The 19,783-nt window shown below is 53.6% G+C and overlaps 2 protein-coding genes across 8 annotated transcripts in view; one reads left to right on the top strand and one right to left on the bottom strand.

Moving 5' to 3' along the window:
- The window catches only part of LOC106112311 (collagen alpha-1(I) chain-like), a 26,528-nt gene extending 6,937 nt beyond the window's left edge, over positions 1–19,591 (top strand). Inside the window, exons 1-15 of one of the 7 annotated variants that reach the window (XM_055819552.1) lie at positions 2,144–3,552; positions 14,298–14,401; positions 14,934–15,080; positions 15,167–15,328; positions 15,415–15,576; positions 15,663–15,812; positions 16,049–16,140; positions 16,347–16,483; positions 16,617–16,729; positions 16,837–16,971; positions 17,261–17,377; positions 17,504–17,716; positions 17,819–17,977; positions 18,569–18,676; positions 19,017–19,591. In XM_055819552.1, the coding sequence (XP_055675527.1) occupies positions 14,360–14,401; positions 14,934–15,080; positions 15,167–15,328; positions 15,415–15,576; positions 15,663–15,812; positions 16,049–16,140; positions 16,347–16,483; positions 16,617–16,729; positions 16,837–16,971; positions 17,261–17,377; positions 17,504–17,716; positions 17,819–17,977; positions 18,569–18,676; positions 19,017–19,199 (1,920 nt within the window). In that variant the 5' untranslated portion in view covers positions 2,144–3,552; positions 14,298–14,359 and the 3' untranslated portion in view covers positions 19,200–19,591. Of the gene's footprint in view, positions 1–2,142; positions 3,553–14,297; positions 14,402–14,933; positions 15,081–15,166; positions 15,329–15,414; positions 15,577–15,662; positions 15,813–16,048; positions 16,141–16,346; positions 16,484–16,616; positions 16,730–16,836; positions 16,972–17,260; positions 17,378–17,503; positions 17,717–17,818; positions 17,978–18,568; positions 18,677–19,016 lie in introns of those variants that run through there. The other 6 variants (XM_055819555.1, XM_055819557.1, XM_055819558.1 and 3 more) reach the window with 6 other exon arrangements.
- Positions 6–980, bottom strand: TOMM6 (translocase of outer mitochondrial membrane 6). The gene is made up of 3 exons (XM_055819560.1): positions 819–980; positions 629–730; positions 6–318 (listed from the first exon to the last, which is right to left on the bottom strand). The coding sequence occupies exons 1-2, from the start codon at positions 935–937 to the stop codon at positions 634–636; spliced, it is 216 nt and encodes a 71-aa protein (XP_055675535.1). The 5' UTR covers positions 938–980; the 3' UTR covers positions 6–318; positions 629–633.
- Positions 19,592–19,783: the final 192 nt, after the last annotated feature.

Genomic DNA, 19,783 nt, shown 5'->3' with positions numbered 1-19,783 from the left:
GTGGGTGATGTTGTTATTCTACAGACTTTAATAAACATGTGTATGGGGGTACAAAAGAAAATTCCATGCGCAATGGCTTCACATCCTTGAGAAAACTATTCTCCTTGTGCCTTGCAGAATAAATTGGAAATAAATGCTCCACACACTTAAACGCTTCACCCCCTTGTCACCGCTTCAAGCGTGACAGCTTTGAAGCGCGAGCAGCAGCTCTGCAGAGGACAGCAGGTACTTCCCGTGAACGTACTGCAACTGGGAACGGCTGAAGGCATCTCTCCTGGTGCTGGGGCGCGGGGAGGGCAGGTGGGCTCCGCTCCTTTCCTAGGGCGGCAATGAAGCAGCGTTAGGCAGGGCTGTTCCCAGCCCGTCTGCAGGCATGCGGCGCTTTCACCCAGCGCTGCAGCTCTCTCCGAAGCGGCTGGCGGCGGCTTTGACGCTCCCGCTCGCTTCAGCCCCTCTTGTAGCTCGGTTAGCTTGGATCTGGTCACCGCGCAGGGGCCGTCCCCTTCCCGGGGGGGCTCTGCCAGCACCGGTGAGCAGTCGGGGCACCAGCAGCTGGAGGCAGGTTTGGCAGGTAAGGGTGGCAGCTCCCGGTGGCCCCTTGTCCCCCCGCCGCCCCTCGGGGACTCACCGCCGCTACGGGACGGGCTGCGGGGCCATCAGGTCGATGTCCGTCAGGTTGCGGGCGACCCAGACCCCCGCGGCGAAGAGCCCCAGGTTCACCAGCAGGTTCCTGCAAGAGACACCGGCAGCGCTGGCTCCCGCGCTGGCTCCCGCCCCGGCCCGGCCCCGGCCCCGGCCCCGGCCCGCCCCGCCCCGACCTGCGGAAGTCGTTCCGGTCGGTGGCGAAGCGGTAGGCCCTCCGCAGCCACCCGCGCAGCCCCTGCGGCGCGGCCCCGGGCCCACCCGCCGCCGCCACGGCTGCCGCCGCCGCCGCCATGCCGCCGCCTGGCCCGCCCCGCCCCGCCGCGCCGCCGCGCGATGCCGTCACTTCCGGCGCGCGGCGGGGGGAACGGCGCGCACAGCGCCTCCGCGTGCCAGCCGCGTGGCCCGCCGGGCGGCCCTCGTGCTGCCGGCCGCGGGCAGGGGGCTGCGTGCAAAGGGCGGCGTGCCGGGTGCAAAGGGCAGCGTGCCGGGTGCAAAGGGCAGCGTGCCGGGTGCAAGGTGCGGCGTGCCACGCAGCGTGCAACAAGCCGCGTGCGGCGTGCAACCGTGTGCGCCGGGTGCAGTGTGCAAGGTGCGCAGTGCTGGGTGTGCAAGGTGCTGCGTGCCACGTGCAAGAGGCTGCGTGCAAGGCGCAGCATGCTGCACGCATGGTGCAACGTGCCAGGTGCCACGTGCAAGGTGCAGTGTGCCGTGTGTGATACTGTATGAACTCACGCTAGGATAGAATGAATGTTGTAGTTAAAATGTAATGAATATAAGATACATGACATCCCCTGCGTATTGTGTCTGCCAACATCTTGCGAGGCTGTCGACATCCTGTTACCTGTCGGCATCCTAAGCTAAAACACACCCGAGGAGGAAAGACAGATAGCAGGAGCTGGTTGAAACTGGTAACTCACCCAACTCAGCATTTTCTGGCAAAAGGTGAAAAGTACACCATGTACGGCCTTCCTCCCAAAGACCACCGCCCACGTCCCGAGGACCCCTGCCCACAGTTCTTGGAAGATTTGCGCAAACACAAAAGACTGATAAGCTAATTAACATACGAAGCGAGAGTAAGCGGGTTTAGGTAATGACTATGTCTAGGCGTTAATTGAATATTCATTGTATTATGGTATAAATACAAAGTAGTTAGTTACTTTAGACATGCACATTAGGCAGAAGGATCCCCTGTGCATCCAGCGCTGCCAATAAAGGATACTTAGTCACTTAGAAATTTTGACTTCGTTCTTTAAATCACGTGCAGGTACAGTATGCCATATGCAAGGTGAAATGTGTTCATCTGATTCATGTCAATATGGAACAATGCTGGGGCCGCATGGTGACATGTAACCTTCTGTCTTACACACCCTTGTGTAACCACATGTCTGTGATAAATAACTTAGTCCCAAAATAGGATTACAATTAAATTTTGCAATTTATTAAGCAAATAGAAGTAAGCAAACGGCGCTGGGTGCGCTGGGAGTCTCCGCTTCACCAAGACGTGCCCTGTACAAAATTTATTTTTGGTTTATATTTCCTAAACTAATACATATTCATAGCTATTTCTAAGAAAGGGTTGGTTTATGTGAAATGTGTTCATTTGATTCGTGTCGATATAGAACAATGCTAGGACCGCATGATGAAATGTAACCTTCTGTCTTACATACCCTTGTATAACCACATGCTTAAGAAAACAGAGTCATCAACGTATATAGTTCCTGCATCTTGCAAAGAACATCTGGCTACATACCTAGTTCCTGTATCTTGCAAAGAACATCTGGTTACACACCCTGATATGCAGGCTGAGCTGCTAACCGCATAGTGTTAAGTAAGAGAAGTTTACAGGGCGCATGCATAAAATCTGGGGTCATCCTAACAGTGAGCCGAGGAAGACTGCTGACTTCATCCATCGACCACCAGATAGGGGTTAAGAAGACCCTAGGAGATAGAAAGAGCATGCGCCACGACGTACACGCCTATTCCAAGGATCCATTTACATAAACCAACCCTTTCTTAGAAATAGTTATGAATGTGTATTAGTTTAGGAAATATAAACCAAAAATAAATTTTGTACAGCGCGCGTCTTGGTGGAGCGGAGACTCCTGGCGCACCCAGCGCTGTTTCCTTGCCTCTGTTTGCTTAATAAATTGCAAACTTTGATTGTAATCCTATTTTGGGACTAAATTATTTATCACAATTGGGGGCTCGTCCAGGATGGCTTTGGTTCCTGAATTCTGACTTGATCAAGGAAGGGCACCCCACCGATTGGTGGCTCCTGTTCGAGTCAGGTCGGGACTGTAATGGTTGTCTGTACTGGAATGAAGGAAAGTGCGGTTGTAATTCGTGTTTGCACAATCAAGTGGAAAATTGCGGTTGTAAAGATTGCGAAGCTGTTCACCAAAGTGTGTACAGTGGGTTTTGCAGGTATGCTAAATAAAGACAAAGAAATCAACGACAGGATATGCGATTCAAGAATCAGCCACGTATACATTCCCCTCATCCCAAGATCACCAAAGGAGGACAAACGACCCCTAGTAACAGGTAAGAGCATGCGCAATATACCGAAGTTTATGCAAAACCCAGGAAATGGAGCAAGGAGGGGTTTTCTCAGAAATCAAAAGAAGAACGTATAAAAAGGAAAGCTGCAAACCTGCAAATTGAGAACTGTTGGTGGAGCACTGACTCCCCGGCCGCCCAGCACTGCTTTGCTTGCTAATCTCAGTAAATTAACCGTTCAAATTGCAAATTGACTCTAGTTCATTTTTATAACAGGACTAACGCCATCCTGAACCTGAATAAAGGCAAGCAAAGAATTTGATTTTTTTTTAATGAGCTCCCTTGCCAGCTGCAGCACTATATTTTGCCCATAATTCTGCACGTGAAGATCCGAATGAGGACGACGGAGCTGTAAGTATTTAAGGCGTATACCATTTGGTTGGGTGTGTAGGAGTGTGACCGGGACGGAACTTTGTTCCAAAGCGATTGTGGAGGTCTTCTATCTGCCGTTCCAATCTCCCGCGAGGGACTTGGCCGGTGAAGGACCGAAGAAATTCCTATAGGATTCGTGGGTGGGTGATGGGTCCTAAACCCCCTGCAAGACACTCCTACTAAGGTCACCAAGGACTGTAGGAATTGCCACAGTAAAATTCCTAGATGGGCCAGACAAAATCGAAGACCAAGGACCAGGAGAAAGGGAGCAAATTACCAACATACCACCAGCAAGTCCATTAGGAATAATGATTAGAAATTGGAACGATAGGGGCCCCAGAAAAGGAAAAAAGTAAATTAAAAATGGTCCAGGATTGTATGGTAGAATGACCAAAGGAACCTTTAAGACCACATGTCTTTTGGCCTGGTTTTGGATCCTTTGAAGACTGGATTTGCCAGGCCTTAAATATAGATGTTAATTCGAAGGAACCTTTTAGTCAGGGGGAAAGTGATTATGTAGGATTATGGATCAGGACTTCATGTCCTTTTCCAGCCTCAATCCTTACACTAAAAGCAGATGAGAAGTTTGAAGAAGAAGGAAAACAAGAAAAAGATGACAAATGGGAGCCATTGGATAACCTACCACCTCCATATCCTAATAATCCACCTCCGGCGGCAGCTCCACCAGTGGTATCTCCACCAGTACCACCAGTGCCTCCACCACCAACAGCACCAGAATTAGACCGACCTCCAGCTGCGTGTACGAGGAGTAGGACCGCCGTATCTGAGGGAGCTTCCTTATATCCCTTACGAGAGGTACCCCTCGGAGGCAATCAGGGAGGCATCGGGTTTGTGGCAGTCCTGTAAAATACCACAGATGTGAGAAATGTCAAGAAAGAAATGGGGACCTTGTTAGATGATCCCCTTGGAGTAGCTGAAGAACTGGACCATTTCCTAGGCCCCAATACTTAGACCTGGGAAGAAATACAGTCCGTTTTAGGGATCTTATTTACTGCTGAGGAGAAGGGAATGATTAGGCAAGCTGGAATGAGAATGTGGGGAAGACAGAATCAGGTAGGACCCCCCAGGAGATCAAAAATGGCCAAATGTGGATCCCCACAGGGATCATCAACAACCCCAAGGAAGACAGAATATGAGGGACTTGAGAACATTAATCATACAGGGAATAAGGGAAGAGGTTCCCCGAGGGCAAAACATTAATAAAGCATTTAATGAACAACAAGGGAAAGATGAATCTCCAATGGTATGGTTGGAGAGATTAAGGAAAAGCCTACAAATGTATTCTGGAATTGACCCGAACACAGTGGCCGGAACCGCACTCCTTAGAACACAATTTGTGGCTAAATCCTGGGGAGACATAAGAAGGAAATTAGAAAAGCTGGAAGACTGGCAAGAGAGAGGATTAGAAGAGTTACTTAGGGAAGCACAGAAAGTATATGTTAGGAGAGATGAGGAAAAGCAAAAAAGCAAAAGCCAAAGTCTTTGTAACAACAGTAAGAGAAAGTCAGAAAAATAAGATCCCGTCCAGAGAGAGGGGGGAAAAATAGAGAAAACACCCAGGGGACAATCTTATCGAGAAAGATCCACAGTTCCCGTCTGTTACTATTGCAACAAGAAGGGACGTGTTCAGAAGAACTGTCGTAAGCAGGAACAAGATGAAAAAATATTCAAAGAATAGGGGTGTGTTGGAAGAAGGGTTCGCCGGAGTCAAGAAGACGCTCAGTATGAGTTATGCATCTTGCTCAACTTGATTAGTTTCTAACACTACTTATATAGAACCGATACACGTGCCTATTTGTAAAGCAGAAATATAATTGGTTAGCAGTCTCTAAACACGTGCGGTTCTCACACCCCTAATTGTCATGACTAAAATAAGCATTCTATCCATGTAGCTAATTGTGTTGCTGTGCTTCAGCCTTGTAGGTTGTTCCTCCCTATTTTCCCGTACCGGTCCCTACCTTTCTTGGCCCTGCACCTGCTTTCCCAGCAGCTGTAGCTCGTTACAGCCACGGCCTGTTGGCACAACGTAATTACTTGGTCTCAGGATTCGAGAATAGCTCAAGGCTACCTTTCTTGTTAACTTCAGCACAGCAACTTCAGTACAATTCTGATTACAGGTCTATTCTGATACCAGGCCTGGCTTGTGCAGATCTTCAGAGATTCTAAGGCCACGCTTCTGCAGCCATTCTTCTACAGGGGTGTCAGGGGCTATATCTTCTGGGGACTTCAGCATCAACGGAGCCCCTGATAAAATTATCAATTGGTCCCCATAAAGAGGTAGTTTTATTTTTAGTGGACACAGGGGCTGAAAAATCCACCATTCAAAAACTTCCAAGGGCAGAGTTATATGTCAGTAGTAGGGGCAAAAGGAGAGCCTTTTAAAGTACCTGTCTGGAAAGATGTAGAAGTAAAAACAGAAGAAAATTTACCTTAATGATTTACTTTTACTCCCTGAAGTGGAGTACAATTTATTAGGAAGGGATTTGATTTTGAAAAAAACTTGAACATTCAGAGTCGAGGGGACAAATTGCACATTAAATTATACACTTTAACACAAGAGGATGAAGAAGCCATTAACCCTTCGGTATGGTATAAGGAGGGGGAAACTGGAAAGATAAAAATGGACCCCGTAAAATGGATTCGCCTCATCCAATTAGAGTCAAACAATACCCTATACCAATGGAGGGAAAAAAGGGATTAAAACCTGTAGTTGACAAACTTCTGGAAAAAGGAACTTTAGAACCATGTGTGTCACCTCATAATCCACCCGTCCTCCCTGTAAAGAAATCTGATGGGTCATACAGGATGGTACAGGACCTGAGAGCTGTAAATCAGCGAACAATCACTAAATTTCCCTGTCTGTCTCCCAAACATACTTGGTATAGTGTAATAGATTTGAAAGATGCTTTTTGGGTCAGCCCTCTGGATGAGGGATCCAGAGATTATTTTGCCTTTGAGTGGGAGGACCCCGAAACAGGATGAAAACAACAATTAAGATGGACTGTGCTACCACAGGGGTTTACAGAGTCACCAAATCTATTTGGACAAACTTTGGAGAAAAATCTTACAAGATTTCACATTACCCGGGGGGGTAAAATTATTACAATATGTGGAGATCTATTAGTAGCAGGAGAAACTGAAAAGGGAACCTGAGAAGCTACTATTAAAATTGTTAAATTTTCTAGGAGAAAAGGAATTGCAGGTGTCTCGATCAAAATTACAGTTTGTAGAGCAAAAAGTAAAATACTTAGGGCATTGGCTGAGTAAGGGAAGAAATAAATTTGATCCTGACAGGGTATCTGGGATCCTATCCTTAAGACCCCCACAAACTAAAAAGGAAATTCAGCAAATATTGGGATTATTAGGGTATTGTAGACCATGGCTGGAAAGCTACAGCAAAAAGGTCAAATTCTTATATGAGAAATTAACTAATAACCAACTTAAGTGGCTCACCGAAGATGATCAGAAATTCGAGGAAATAAAAAGGGCATTAATACAAGTGCCTGTATTGAGCCTCCCAGATGTGGGAAAACCTTTTTATCTTTTTGTGAATACATCAAACCAGACAGCATATGGAGCCCTTACTCAAGACTGGGCAGAAATTAGGAAACCCGTGGGGTTTGGTCTAAGTTACTTGATCCAGTAAGTAGAGGATGGCCTGCTTGTCTCCAAGCTTTGGTCGCTACAACATTATTAATAGAGGAAATTAGGAAGATGACCTTTAGTGCTCCTTTAAAGGTGTATGCTCCACACAATGTCAGAAGTGTTTTGCAACAGAAAGCGGAAAAATGGTTAACAGATAGCCGGATCCTAAAGGATGAAACGATACTGATTGACTCCCCTGACTTAGAACCGAGGGTAACCTCTGCTCAGAGTCCAGCACAGGTTTTTTTTGGAGAGCCATCGGAGAAATTACAACGCAACTGTTTCGAGGTAATTAAGACCTGGACTAAGGTGAGACCAGATTTAAGGGATACCGAGTTGGAGAAAGGAGAAGCACTGTTTGTAGATGGCTCCTCCCGAGTGGTGGAAGGAAAAAGATAATCAGGATGTGCAATAATTAAGGGCCTAGAACCTGTGAAAAAAGAAAATCAGGATATGAAATAATTAATAAGGACCTAGAACCTGTGGAATCAGGACCTTTGAGTCCATCATGATCAGCTCAGGCTTGTGAGCTGTATGCCCTGTGTAGGGCCCTGGAATTATTAAAGGGGAAAAGTGGGACTATATTTACAGATTCTAAATATTCATATGGGGTGGTCCACACTTTTGGAAAAATTTGGGAAGAAAGAGGTTTAATTAATACTCAAGGGAGGAATCTTATACATCAGGAATTAATAGTAAGAATTTTAAGGACATTAAGAAAACCAAGGGAGAGAGCAGTGGTACATGTAAGAGGACACCAAAAGGGATTAGATTACTGAACCAGAGGAAATAATTTAGCAGATAAAGAAGCCCAGGAAGCAGCCTTGAGGACTCAGGTCATTAAAATTAACGTAGTACAGGAGGAAGAAAGATGAGAGGAAGGAGAAAAGAAGTTTACCCCTGAGGAACAAACAAAATTGGAGAAAATAGGGGCTAAGTTAGAACAAGGAAAATGGACACTGCCTGGCGGGCGAGAGATGTTAAAAAAAAGCCTGTGCTAGGAAATATTGGAACATCTGCATGCACAAACACATTGGGGTACAAAGGCGTTAAGTGATCATTTCCTTAAACAATTTGGCTACATTGGGATTTTTGAAATAAAACAAATTACACAAGGTTGCTTAACTTGTCAGAAGATAAGAAAGTGTTTCGACAAGTAGCTACGGGAGGGAAAAACACAACTTACAAACCTTTTGAGAAAATACAAGTTGATTTCACTGAATTGCCCGAGGCAGGGAGGATAAAATATCTATTGGTAATAGTAAATCATTTAACACAATGGGTAAAAACTTATCCTGTAACATGAGGTACGACACAAACGGTGGTAAAAATTTAGAGAAGGAGCAATCCTGCAAGAGAAGTATAACTGCCAGGTAAGTTCCTTCATCCTTAGTTCTGCAATTCTTTATTAGAGCATTTGATACCTAGATATGGGATAATCCAGTACATTGATTCTGATCAGGGCACACACTTTACTTCCAAAATAATAAAATTATTATGTCAATCATTAGGTATTCAGTGGGAATACCAGTGTGCCGCGTGCCAGGTGCCACATGCGAGGTACAGTATGCCACGTGCAAGGTGCAGCGTGCTGCATGCAAGGTGACATGTGCCACATGCAAGGTGCCAGGTGCCACATGCAAGGTGCAGCGTGCAAGGTGCCGCATGCGAGGTGCAGCATGCCACGTGTAAGGTGCAGTGTACTGCATGCAAGGTGCCGCATGCGAGGTGCAGCGTGCCACGTGCAAGGTGCAGCGTGCTACATGCAAGGTGCAGCGTGCCACGTGTAAGGTGCAGCATGCTGCATGCAAGGTGCAGCGTGCAAGGTGCAGTGTGCAGCGTGCCACATGCCACATGCAAGGTGCAGTGTGCCACGTGTAAGGTGCAGCATGCTGCGTGCAAGGTGCAAGGTGCAGTGTGCAGCGTGCCACATGCAAGGTGCAGCGTGCCACGTGCCAGGTGCCGCGTGCAACGTGCTCGCGTGCTGCATGCAGCCCGGCAGGGTGGCCTTGCATAAAGTGTGTGGCTTCCCACGGCCACTGGTGCACCATGTGTGTGTCAGGGGGGTGGCTGCAGGGGGACACCAGCCAGCGAAGCCCCCCACTGGCACCCCTGCCTTGCACGCTCGCAGGGGGCCCTTGCACACCTGGGCTCTGCACTGGGGGTCCTTGGTGGGTGCCGCCAGCTCAGGAGGGTCCCCATGTGTCCCCCACCGTGCAACCGGGTGAACCTGTGGGGAGACGGGTTTGCACGGGCGCTGATGGGGGGTGGCGAGGAGGGAAGGTATGGGAGGAATGTGTGGAAAGGGAGGGAAGGGCTGGAGCGCTGCGTGGGCCGTGGCCGTGCCGCTCGGACTGTGCGTTCCCGCTGCAGGTGGGGGATCCCAAAAATGTCTCCTCCTGCTCCCCCCGTCCCTCCCTGCCTGCGCCCAAACCCTCGCCCTGTTCCCTGCTCCCAAATTCTCCCATTTCCCTGCAACTCCTCCCTGCTCCTTCCCTCCATTTTGCATATGGTGAACCCCCAACCTCAGCCCCCCGCTCCAGCACCCCCACCCCCACCCCAGCTTTTGCAGCTTTTTGGAGAAAAAAAATTCTCTCTGCCAGCTCGGGCATTACCACCTTTCCCAGGAGATTCCTGCTTCCATCGGGATGGGACTTCCCGCCAGCCAAACTCACTTCATTAGTGTCATTAAGCCTTGCCCACGTGCCTGGTGCCAGGGCACCGTGCACCGATGCTTTCCCAGGCATCCCTCCCCTTGCCCTGCTGCCAACCCCGCTGGCGCTGCCGCCGTCCCTGCCCCGAGTTCCATGCTCTGTGAAGGTTTTATAGATGACCACGTCCATGTGGTGTCACATCAAACAAGCCAGGATGGAGCAACTGGGATCACCGTGCCGGCTGGTGACCGGCTGGATGCGGAGTTTGCTAGGACCAGACCAGTGCACTGAGGTGGGACCTGTGTCCCACACTGGCTCTGGTGGTCTCCTCCTCCTCTTGTGCCTGGAAAAAGCAGCTGGTGGGACTGAGAGCGGCTGAAGGCACCAGCCCGAGCAGGGGTGATCCTGCGGACCCCCAACACACTGCGGTTGGCCCCTTTCTGGGGTGCACTAGGGGTCACCCACTTGCGGGGATGCTCCAGGTCTGTTTAAGGATCCTTTGTGCAATGAGAACTGGCCACAGGGCTGCAATTACACTACTATTCTATAAAGATTTTAGCTTATCCTCACGCAGAATTTCTAGCAATTAGCATCGCTTTCCTATTACTCCCCTTTCCCTGCTCCCCAAGAGCCAGTTCTGCTCTTTGGGGACACCCGGGTCACCCAGCCAGGCTCCAGCGTGGCGAGGACCCTCTCCATGACACCACCCATCCAGGCTGCAGCCACATTTGTCCCTGCTGCTCTCTTCCAACCCCAAATCCCAAAGAGCTAATTGATCCACCCAGTTAGTTAATTGATTTATAGCTATTAGAGCCTCTAATTAACCGACCAGCTGGAAAGCTGTGTGTTATCTGCCCGGTGGGAGCAGCCTTGAGAATCAGCCAGCTCCGAGGGGCCGTGGGCTGACCCGTCCCCGCGATCGGCACCACTCGTTCACCGACTTTGAAGGATTTTATTCCACCTCAAGCTTTGGCTTTTCCCTTTTATCTCCGTCCTTGCTAACGTTTAGCACCAGTGAACTCCCTCGGAGCCTCCCTGTTCCCTTTTATTTCTTCCCACGTTCTTGCAAGGTCACAAACTCCTCTTCCCCTGCCGTGTTGGTGTAGCGCTGAGCAGCCCAGTTCAGACCAGTTTGTTATCGCCGTGTTCCCAGCCAGCAGCGAAACCTCCCGCTGCTGTCAGCACCTGACACAATCCAGATGTTTGTTAAGCATCGGGAAGGTGATGCATCCCACCGCGGGGCCAGGCGAGATGTCTGTACCTTGTACTGGCACATCTGGCCGGTGCTGAGGGGCTCCCGGGGGTGCCGTTCCCTGTGGGAATGCGGGGAATTAAGGAGTAGGAGATGCTGGAGGTGCCTGGCAGAGGTGCTCAGTGCCTGGCTGCTCCTGTCACCAAAATCAGGAATAAACCCTCTTAACACCAATGCAGGCTGAAGAAGCAGGCACTGCGTTATTGCAGCGCTGGGGACGTGGGGGATGGCTCCGAGCATCAAAATTCCAGAGTTTTTATACACTTTTTCAGTCAAGTCATTGTTCTTTTGAACATATTTGTTTTGAACCTATTTGAACATATGAACAAAAGAAAAACAGGTTCTTTTACATAAAAATGCATACTATGCTCGCTCTTCAATTTACCTTTTACATTGGGTGGTTTCACCCATCGCACGATCCCATCGATACTGCAATCTTACTATATTTTACATATATATATACACATCTAATATATATATATTAAAACTTGCAATCATTGGTCAAATCTGCATAGCTCTACTGATTGGCGTCCTTGATATTCAAATCAAGACAGAAGGGTAACGGGATTTCCAAGCAGCGTAACTCGTGTCCATTGTACGTAACTAGTATCCATGACAGTCTCCTTAACAGTTTCTTAACAATCCTATAGTTACAACTCCATGGTTAATTATTTGAAATATTTAACTCTATAGATACTAAAGCAGAACATATTGTTTCTATAGTTAGCCAAAACACACCACACCTGCTATTGCTGTACCCGTTCTATCACACTTAGCTTCTTATATTTCTATATTAAATCTCATTTGATTTCAAATATTTGTAACACCCTGGGGATGCAGGGGGTCCCCTTGCATGGGGGTCCGTGCCCTGGGGATGCAGGGGGTCCCCTTGCATAGGGGCTCTGTGCCCTGGGGATGCAGGGGGTCCCCTTGCAGGGGGCTCCGTGCCTTGGGGATGTAGGGTGACCCCCTAGCATGGGGGCTTCTTGTCCCGGGGATGCAGAGAGCCCCCTTGCATGGGGGGCTTCATGCCCTGGGGATGCAGGCCCCCCTCCTTGCACAGGGGCTCTGCCCTGGGGAAGCAGGGGGTCCCCTTGCATGGGGGCTCCGTGCCTTGGGGATGCAGGGGGTCCCCATGCAGAGGGGCTCCGTGCCCTGGGGATGCAGGGGGTCCCCTTGCACGGGGGCTGCAGAGGTGGGGATGGAGCAGGATCGGGAGCAGCGCCCAGAGGCTGATGCAATGCAGATCTTCAGGTCTCGAATCAAAGGGCTTTAAACCAGGTTTGCTGAGAGGTCGGAGATAACCGCAGGAATTTGGCTGGCCCTGGTGATCAGAGGCTGACGGCAGAAGGGGTGCTGCCCTCAGAAAATGAGGCGGGGGGTGTCTGCCCCGTCCGTGCCCCAGCTAGCCAGGGTTTGTTCCCAGCAGCTGGAATTCGGTGTAAGGAGCTGCAAACGCAAACAGGAGGGAAAAGCTTCCAGGATTAGGGCAGGGTGGCTTTCTAGGAAAGGCAATCAATGCTGGGGAGGCCCTGGGGGAGCTCCCTGGGGTGGAACTGGCACCTGGCTGCCCTCGGCGATCGCCGGCTGATGGTTTGCACAAAGCACACGTGGGGTGGGGGTGGGGGTGGGGGCGATCTGGCGGCCCCGCTGGGAGAGGCTGCCGGAGCTGAGCTGGGGGCGGGGGGCTCTCCGGCACTCCCCCTCGTTGCTCAGCTCTTCGGCGGGGCAAGCTGCTCTCCAGGGCCACCTGGGACTGATCTGCCAGGTAAACCCCTCAATTTGGAGAGAAAAGTGTCGTTATTATTCTCTCTTTTACTCTGGTGCTGTCCCTGCTGACCTGCGAGCGGTGCCTGTGCTGCCATTAACCCCTGCTAGCCTGGGGAGGGGGTGGCCAGTCCTAACTGGGAGCCCAGTGCCCCAGCCGGGCTGGGATCAGTGGGTTTTGGGGCAGAGCATCCCCTGCTCACCGCTGCCGCATCTCTTGCCGTGAGCCCTGCTCCCTGACCCCACAGCCTGGCAGCGGGGAAGCCCCGAAGGCCACCCCAGGGAGCCCTTTGCATCTGCAGGGTTTGAGCCCCGAGCCCCTATGGGGAGCCCAAACCGTGTCCCATGGGAGCAGCACAGGGGCGGGGATGCAGCCTGGAGTGGGGCTTGCACCCCGCTCCGGTGCGGGCTGCCCAGGGGCACCCAGCGGGCAGGTTGCCCAAGCCCAGTGGGGCGATGCGGGCGAGGGCGAGCGGCTGGGCCAGGATCCCGTGGGACAATAGTGGGGTGGTGCCGCTGGGTGCTGTGACCCGTGGGGCTGGCACAGGGCGATTGAAACGTGGCTGCAAGCAAGTGGAGGCTTCGGGTGAGTTGCAGGCGTGCCAGTGCCAAGGGAGCCACCGTGGCATTGCCAGGTCCCATGTCTCCTCCCAAAATGGGGAGCGGGTCCATGTGGCCCCCAGCTGATGCATCTCCTGCGGGTCCTCGCTGGTGGTGGTGCCCTGTGGCGCTGGAGGTGACCCAACGCTTGGCAGAGCTGGGAGCACCACAGGTGGCACCGGACAGGCAGCTGTCCCCCAGCTGGCAGTGTTGTCCTATGGGATGTGCTCACCCCTGTGTAAGAAACTATGGACTAGGGTATTGTTTATTAAGATTTATGTTAAACCCAATGTAAAGGTTAGGCAACAAAAGATATGAAATCACTTATGCAAACAGCCACCAGACACCGCTTGTGTAAGATAGGACAACCGCAATCAACTAAACCAGATACCGCTTGTGCAAGATAAGATAACCACCAGATATCCAGGAACCGACAGAAACAGGACAAACAACCCCATATAAGGACATATGAGTGAGGGGTCAACTATGGGATGAAGGAGGAAGACTTCTTACTTCGGCCTCAACGACCACCAGGAGGCAGAAAACGACCCCCTAACAACAACTGAAGCATGCGCAGAGTACCTCCACTACTTCATGAACACGGAAGTAAAGATGTATAAAAAGGGACTGTTTGAACTGCTCAGGACGGCAGTTGGCGGAGCGCAGACTCCCCTGTCGTCCAGCGCTGGTTTTGCTCATATTCTACTTGCTATAATTAATAAAATTTTAGTTGGATTATGATCTGTTGTGGTCTCAATTTATAACACCTGCCTCTCCCTTTGCAGCTGGGTGCTGACCGGGGCCCTTCTCCTCGCTGGGACTGGGGCCAGGACGAGCTTTTGGGAAAATGTTCTCACTGGTGGGCAGGCAGACGAACTTCAGCGGGAAGGTAGGTGGTTTTGCAACCCTCCTGCTGCCACACAGCTGTGGTTTGCGATGGAGGAGCAGGGATGGGTGCTGGCTCTCCATCGCTTGGGATGTTAAGGAGCTGGGAGAGCATCACTGTGGTATGGGGAGTCATCTGGGACCTCAGCCGGGAAAGGAGGGTGATTGGGCTTCTGGCTCCTCATCCTTGGTTAGCATCCAGCTGATATAAGGGTAAAGGTGAGGGTCTCATCCTGCTTTCATCTCCCTGTGCCCTCTCTATACCTCGGTCCATGGCAGGCTGGATCCCTGTCGCCCTGTGCGTATGGCCTGCAGCACAGGAGGGGCAGATGTGCCCAGTAAGTGGCGAGCAGCCCTGCGGCAAGGGTTGGTGGCACTGGGGGGTTCACCTGCACATCCAGGGTGGTCAGAATTCAGGGGCTCTGCCAGGAGCAGGAGAGGCAGAAGGAGCTGGGGGCTGTGGTGGGGAGGGGGAACCACGGCAAAGCCAAAACAACTCAGCTGCTGTCCTCACCGGTGGCAATTTGTCATTGCAGTCCGGCCCCAGGGACCCCAGACAATTCCATGGCCCTTGGGACGAGAACAGGAGACAGGAACCCTCAGACTGTCCCCCGCCATCCCCTTGGGATGACAGAGAAGGCAACCGAGGACCTGAGGGCTGCTTCGGAGAGGTGAGGCAGGTGGTTAGGGGGAGATGGGTCCGATGGTGGCGGCTGGTGGCTGTCCCTTGCATGCCACTATTGTCACTGGTGGTGATTTGCCATTGCAGTGCGGCCCCCAGGCCCCCAGACCCTTCCATGGCCCTGCCAATGTTCCTTGGGACAAGGAGGACAGGAGACGGGGACCCCATGACTGTCCCCCAGCACCCCCTTGGGATGACAGAGAAGGCAACCGAGGACCTGAGGGCTGCTTCGGAGAGGTGAGGCAGGCGGTGAGGGGGAGATGGGTCTGGTGGTGGCGGCTGGTGGCTGTCCCTCGCATGCCACTATTGTCACTGGTGGTGATTTGCCATTGCAGTGCGGCCCCCGGGCCCCCAGACCCTTCCATGGCCCTGCCAATGTTCCGTGGGACAAGGAGGACAGGAGACGGGGACCCCATGACTGTCCCCCAGCACCCCCTTGGGATGACAGAGAAGGCAACCGAGGACCTGAGGGCTGCTTCGGAGAGGTGAGGCAGGTGGTTAGGGGGAGATGGGTCCGATGGTGGCGGCTGGTGGCTGTCCCTTGCATGCCACTATTGTCATTGGTGGTGATTTGCCATTGCAGTGCGGCCCCCAGGCCCCCAGACCCTTCCATGGCCCTGCCAATGTTCCTTGGGACAAGGAGGACAGGAGACGGGGACCCCATGACTGTCCCCCAGCACCCCCTTGGGATGACAGAGAAGGCAACCGAGGACCTGAGGGCTGCTTCGGAGAGGTGAGGCAGGCGGTGAGGGGGTGGTGGGCTGCAGGGGGTGGTAGCAGTAGTGGGACTGAGGGCAGGGAGTGGGTGAAATGGGGCAGGGGCCATTCACTGCCCTGGTGGCAAGGACAGTGCATGGGGACAGGTTTGCCTGCACAGTGCTGGCAGCAGCAGCAGCCTGGCTTCTCTGCTCTGCAGCTGCAGCGTCCCCTGTACTGCTCAGTGCCTTCAAACCACCCCCTTCCCCGCAGGAGCCACAGATGCCTGACCCCAACTGCATTGCCTGGCCTGAATTCCCGGACAAGATGCAGCACCCACCCAGGCACCCCGCCAGCCTGCCATGGTGGGTGCCCATGCCAAGGGTGGGGGGCGCGGGGGGACTGTGCAGCGGTGGGGTGGCAAGCAGGGGCACTGGGGCCATGCTCTGCAGCGGTGCACAGCCAAGGGGTGATGCAGCGTTGAAGCTGGCTGTGCTCAGGGTAGGGGGGCTGCACCAGAGACCCCTTCCAGCCTAAATCCCCCACCCTGGGGCTGCCTTTGCTCCTGCAGGAGGCGAGGCGGCTTCAGGGGTGGCTGGCTGCTCAGGGGCTCTCGTGGCCGTGCTAAGGCATGCAGCCAACTCCTTCACCTTCAGCACCAAAAGCGCAGCAATTTCCAGCACCTGCAGTGTACCTGGCCCTCCAGAGGTTTGTGCCAACCCTGTACCAGCTGCTCAGGGCTGTGAGGGGCCCCACGCAGCGGCAGCATCTCCACGGTGCTCACCAGCATCTCCTGGGGCAGAGCAAGGAGCCGCTCCCATTGTGTTTCTTTGCTTTGCAGGGAATAAACCATCCCCAAGGTCCTTCTCTGGGATGAGCAATTGGAGGGTCAGTAACCCACAGCACCGTGGTCCTCCTAAGTCATGTAACAGCAGGAAACAGAAGGCTCAAGTTGTAGGTTTTCACATGCTCCATCCCAGCACCCAGCAGTGACCCAAGTTTGCACGGTCTTGAGCCCTGCACGGTGCCCCCATGCCCCCAACCAGTGTGGTCTCCCCCAGGGCCCGCCAGCAGTGAGCAGCAAGGTCCCTGAGCCCCCCACACCGGCCAGCACCCCTCAGAGGAGCCCAGCTGCTGATCCTCAGGCTGCGACGACAGAGGCTGTGGAGCCGGAGCAGGCAGCAGGAGCGATGCTGGTAGGACAGCATCCTTCTGCTGGGGGCAGGCAGGGATGCTCGTGCCCCTTGGAGGTGCCTGGCTTGGGTGTCTCTTCGGCCAGCGTAACATCTTCCTTCTCTCTCATCCAGCCTTTTCGCTTTTCACCTTGCTGTCTCTTTGCCAGGCACGGAAATTTTCCTGACTCTTCTCTGGGGCTGCAAAGCCCCATGGTTCCCTTTGGGTTTTAGCACCCCATCTGTCCCCTCTCCCAGCTCTTCTTCCCAGAACAGACCTGTGTCCCAGTCTCACACCATTGCATCTCCCCAGGTTGAGTCGGAAACCAAGGAGAAACCTGCGGGCAGCCACAGCCAGGGCCCCTCTGCTTTGGAAATGGAGCCAGCCCCCCTGGAGGAGAGCTCTGCTGAGACAGAGAAGCACCCTGAGGTACCAGCTAATGCGTCTGCTCTTCCCACCTAAAAGCGGTGCCCAGGGGTGGTGGGAGCTTGCAGTCCCCTTTGCAACCCCTTTTTCCCCATGGACCCCGCAGTGCATCTGTAATCCTTTGAACAGGTAAAGCCGTGCAGCCAAAGTGTCCCTGAGGCTGGCACCGGTGGCGGGTCACATCCCTCGGATCCCACAGACCCTCTGGAGCCTGTCCCCAAGGACAGCACAGCAGCCAGCTCCGTGGGAGAGGTCGGTGCTGAGCTGCATCCGCGTTCCCAGGGACGGCAGCATCTGCAGAGCAGAGCTGGGGAAACCGAGGCACACGCTGCCGGCGATGGGGTGGGTTGCCCACCCTGGGTGGGAGCCCATCAGGGCACTGCTGCAGGCAGGGGGTGTGTGGGCAGCGCTGCCTGTGTCCCCCAGCCCCATTCTCTCCCGCAGCATCTTGGAGGTGTTCAGCCATCCGAAAACTCGCAGGTCCCGACAGGAGCTGCCGCAGAGCCCGATGCACAGCCCAGCCAGGCTTCCTTGGACACCTGCACCACACCAGAGACCTCAACGCCGAGCTTGCACCCTCCTGGGTCCAGTGCGATGGAGCCAGTAAGGGGCTCAGGGTGCCTCTGCTCCCTCGCGCTCACCCTGAGGCAGGTGCCCAGGGCTCAGGGATACTGCCACAGCCCAGGAGCAGTGGAGTGGGATCCCTCATATCCCTCTGGCCTCCCTGTTTGCAGGATTATGGGCTGGGGTTAAAGTGCTGCTTTGAGCCTGTAGCTGGCTGCACCGGAGATGCTGATAAACGGGAGACAGCTGGGAGAAAGGCCAAAAAAATAACTAGAGGCTTGAGAGCGTGCTGGAGCGTGAACGACCCCGGGACTCAAGCTTTAACGAAGCAAATGAGAGCATTGCAGAGCAGCTTAATTACTGCCTAATGGGGAAGAGAAATGGCTGGTGGGGCTCTCGGTGGTCATGCTGCCAGGGCTGGGCGGAGGGGAGAGCTGGGGGCAGCTCTCGCGCCCGAGGGAAGGGTGGCAAACCAGCACCCCAGGGAGCCAAGGTCCCAGCGGGTTCCCCCGCAGGGTGACCGGTCCCTGGCTAGTAATCTGTATGGGCAGCCCCTGTTTGGCCCCAACCTTGCCCAGTCCCTCTCCCCTTCAAAGCATCTGACCCTTCCTCACCTTTTCCACCACGCAGGATGCAGGTGACCAGCAGAAGCTCTGCTCCACGCTCCCAACACCCTCCCCAGCCAGCATGGACCTCCGCTCCGCCGCCATCCTCGCCAGGAAGGAGGAGATCGAGCTGGTGAGTCCCGGTGGCCCCTGGCCGAGGAGTGTAGGGGTCTGGGGCTAGCTGCAGTGGGGGGAGCTCACCCGAGGACCCTTTGAACCGCGGTGGGAGAAGCAGTGTTGGGTGATGGGGGGACATGAATTTGGCATCTTTGGGGTCGCTGAGGAGAAACCCCTCCTGGTGATGGTGGATGCAGGGGAAGGTGCTCATGGGCAAGGAGTTTGCAGGGGCTCAGATGCTGTCAGAGGGTTCATGAACCCACCTCAGAGGGAAAAATATCCCTGGACGGGGCTGCATGCTGCTGGCTGGGAGGTTTTGGGGTGCCCTGTGCTGACCTCGTGCCGTTCCCCTGCAGTCCTACCAGCAGTTTAGCCTGACCATCGCGGTGGTGGCCACAATGTTGCTGCACAAAGAGCCCTCCATGGAGGCGGCGCTGGGGCTGGCACTGAGGGCCAACCTCCGCCAGGGCCGGATCCATCACCTCCAGGAGCTGGAGGACTTCATCAACAACTACGACTCATCCACCCTCAGCCACTGAGGGGGTGGCCAGGGCAAGCGGACAGACACCCCCTCTCACCAGCCAGGGCTGGGGGGGTGATGGGGGGCCGTGTTGGTGCATAGGGGTGCTTGTGATGGTGTTGAACCCTCGGGGCAAGGTACTATGGACATGCTGGTGTGGTCCCACCATCCCTCTTGGAGATGGAGGAGGCGGGGGGGGGGATATGCTTAGTTTTAGCCCTGCCCAGACCTGTATGGGCAGCAAAAGGGGGAGCTGGTTTGACTGGAGGGTGGTGGGAGGGAGAGCGGCTGCAGGGAGCTCCCAGCCACCCTGGCTCCACGCTCTGTTCCTGGTTCACAGGGATGTGCCCAGAAACCCTGGGGGTTGTTCTTGGCTTTAAATCTAATAATAAACTGGCTGTGATCTTTGCAGCCCTTGTTTTGCTGTTGTTCTGGTCTCGCTCTCCTGGGGCCGGTGAGGGAGGGGTCCCACAGTGAACCCACCGTGGGGGACCCCTGGTTGTGACAGAGGGCAGCGGCCACCCCTGGGGCTCATGCTGCTCTGGTGGCACGGTCAGTGCCGCGGTGACCCTGGGATGAGGAGGAAGGGGCAGACGTGTGGTG

The sequence above is a fragment of the Falco peregrinus genome, chromosome 16 (assembly GCF_023634155.1).
Source record: "Falco peregrinus isolate bFalPer1 chromosome 16, bFalPer1.pri, whole genome shotgun sequence".
Taxonomy (NCBI): Eukaryota; Metazoa; Chordata; class Aves; order Falconiformes; family Falconidae; genus Falco; species Falco peregrinus.
This window is presented reverse-complemented; position numbering and strand designations above follow the sequence as displayed.

Coding starts and splice junctions, on each gene's coding strand:
- TOMM6 (XM_055819560.1), bottom strand. CDS start 937: ATGGCGGCGGCGGCGGCAGCCGTGGCGGCGGCGGGTGGGCCCGGGGCC. Junction 731..818: donor GACCGGAACGACTTCCGCAG/GTCGGGGCGGGG, acceptor TGTCTCTTGCAG/GAACCTGCTGGTGAACCTGG.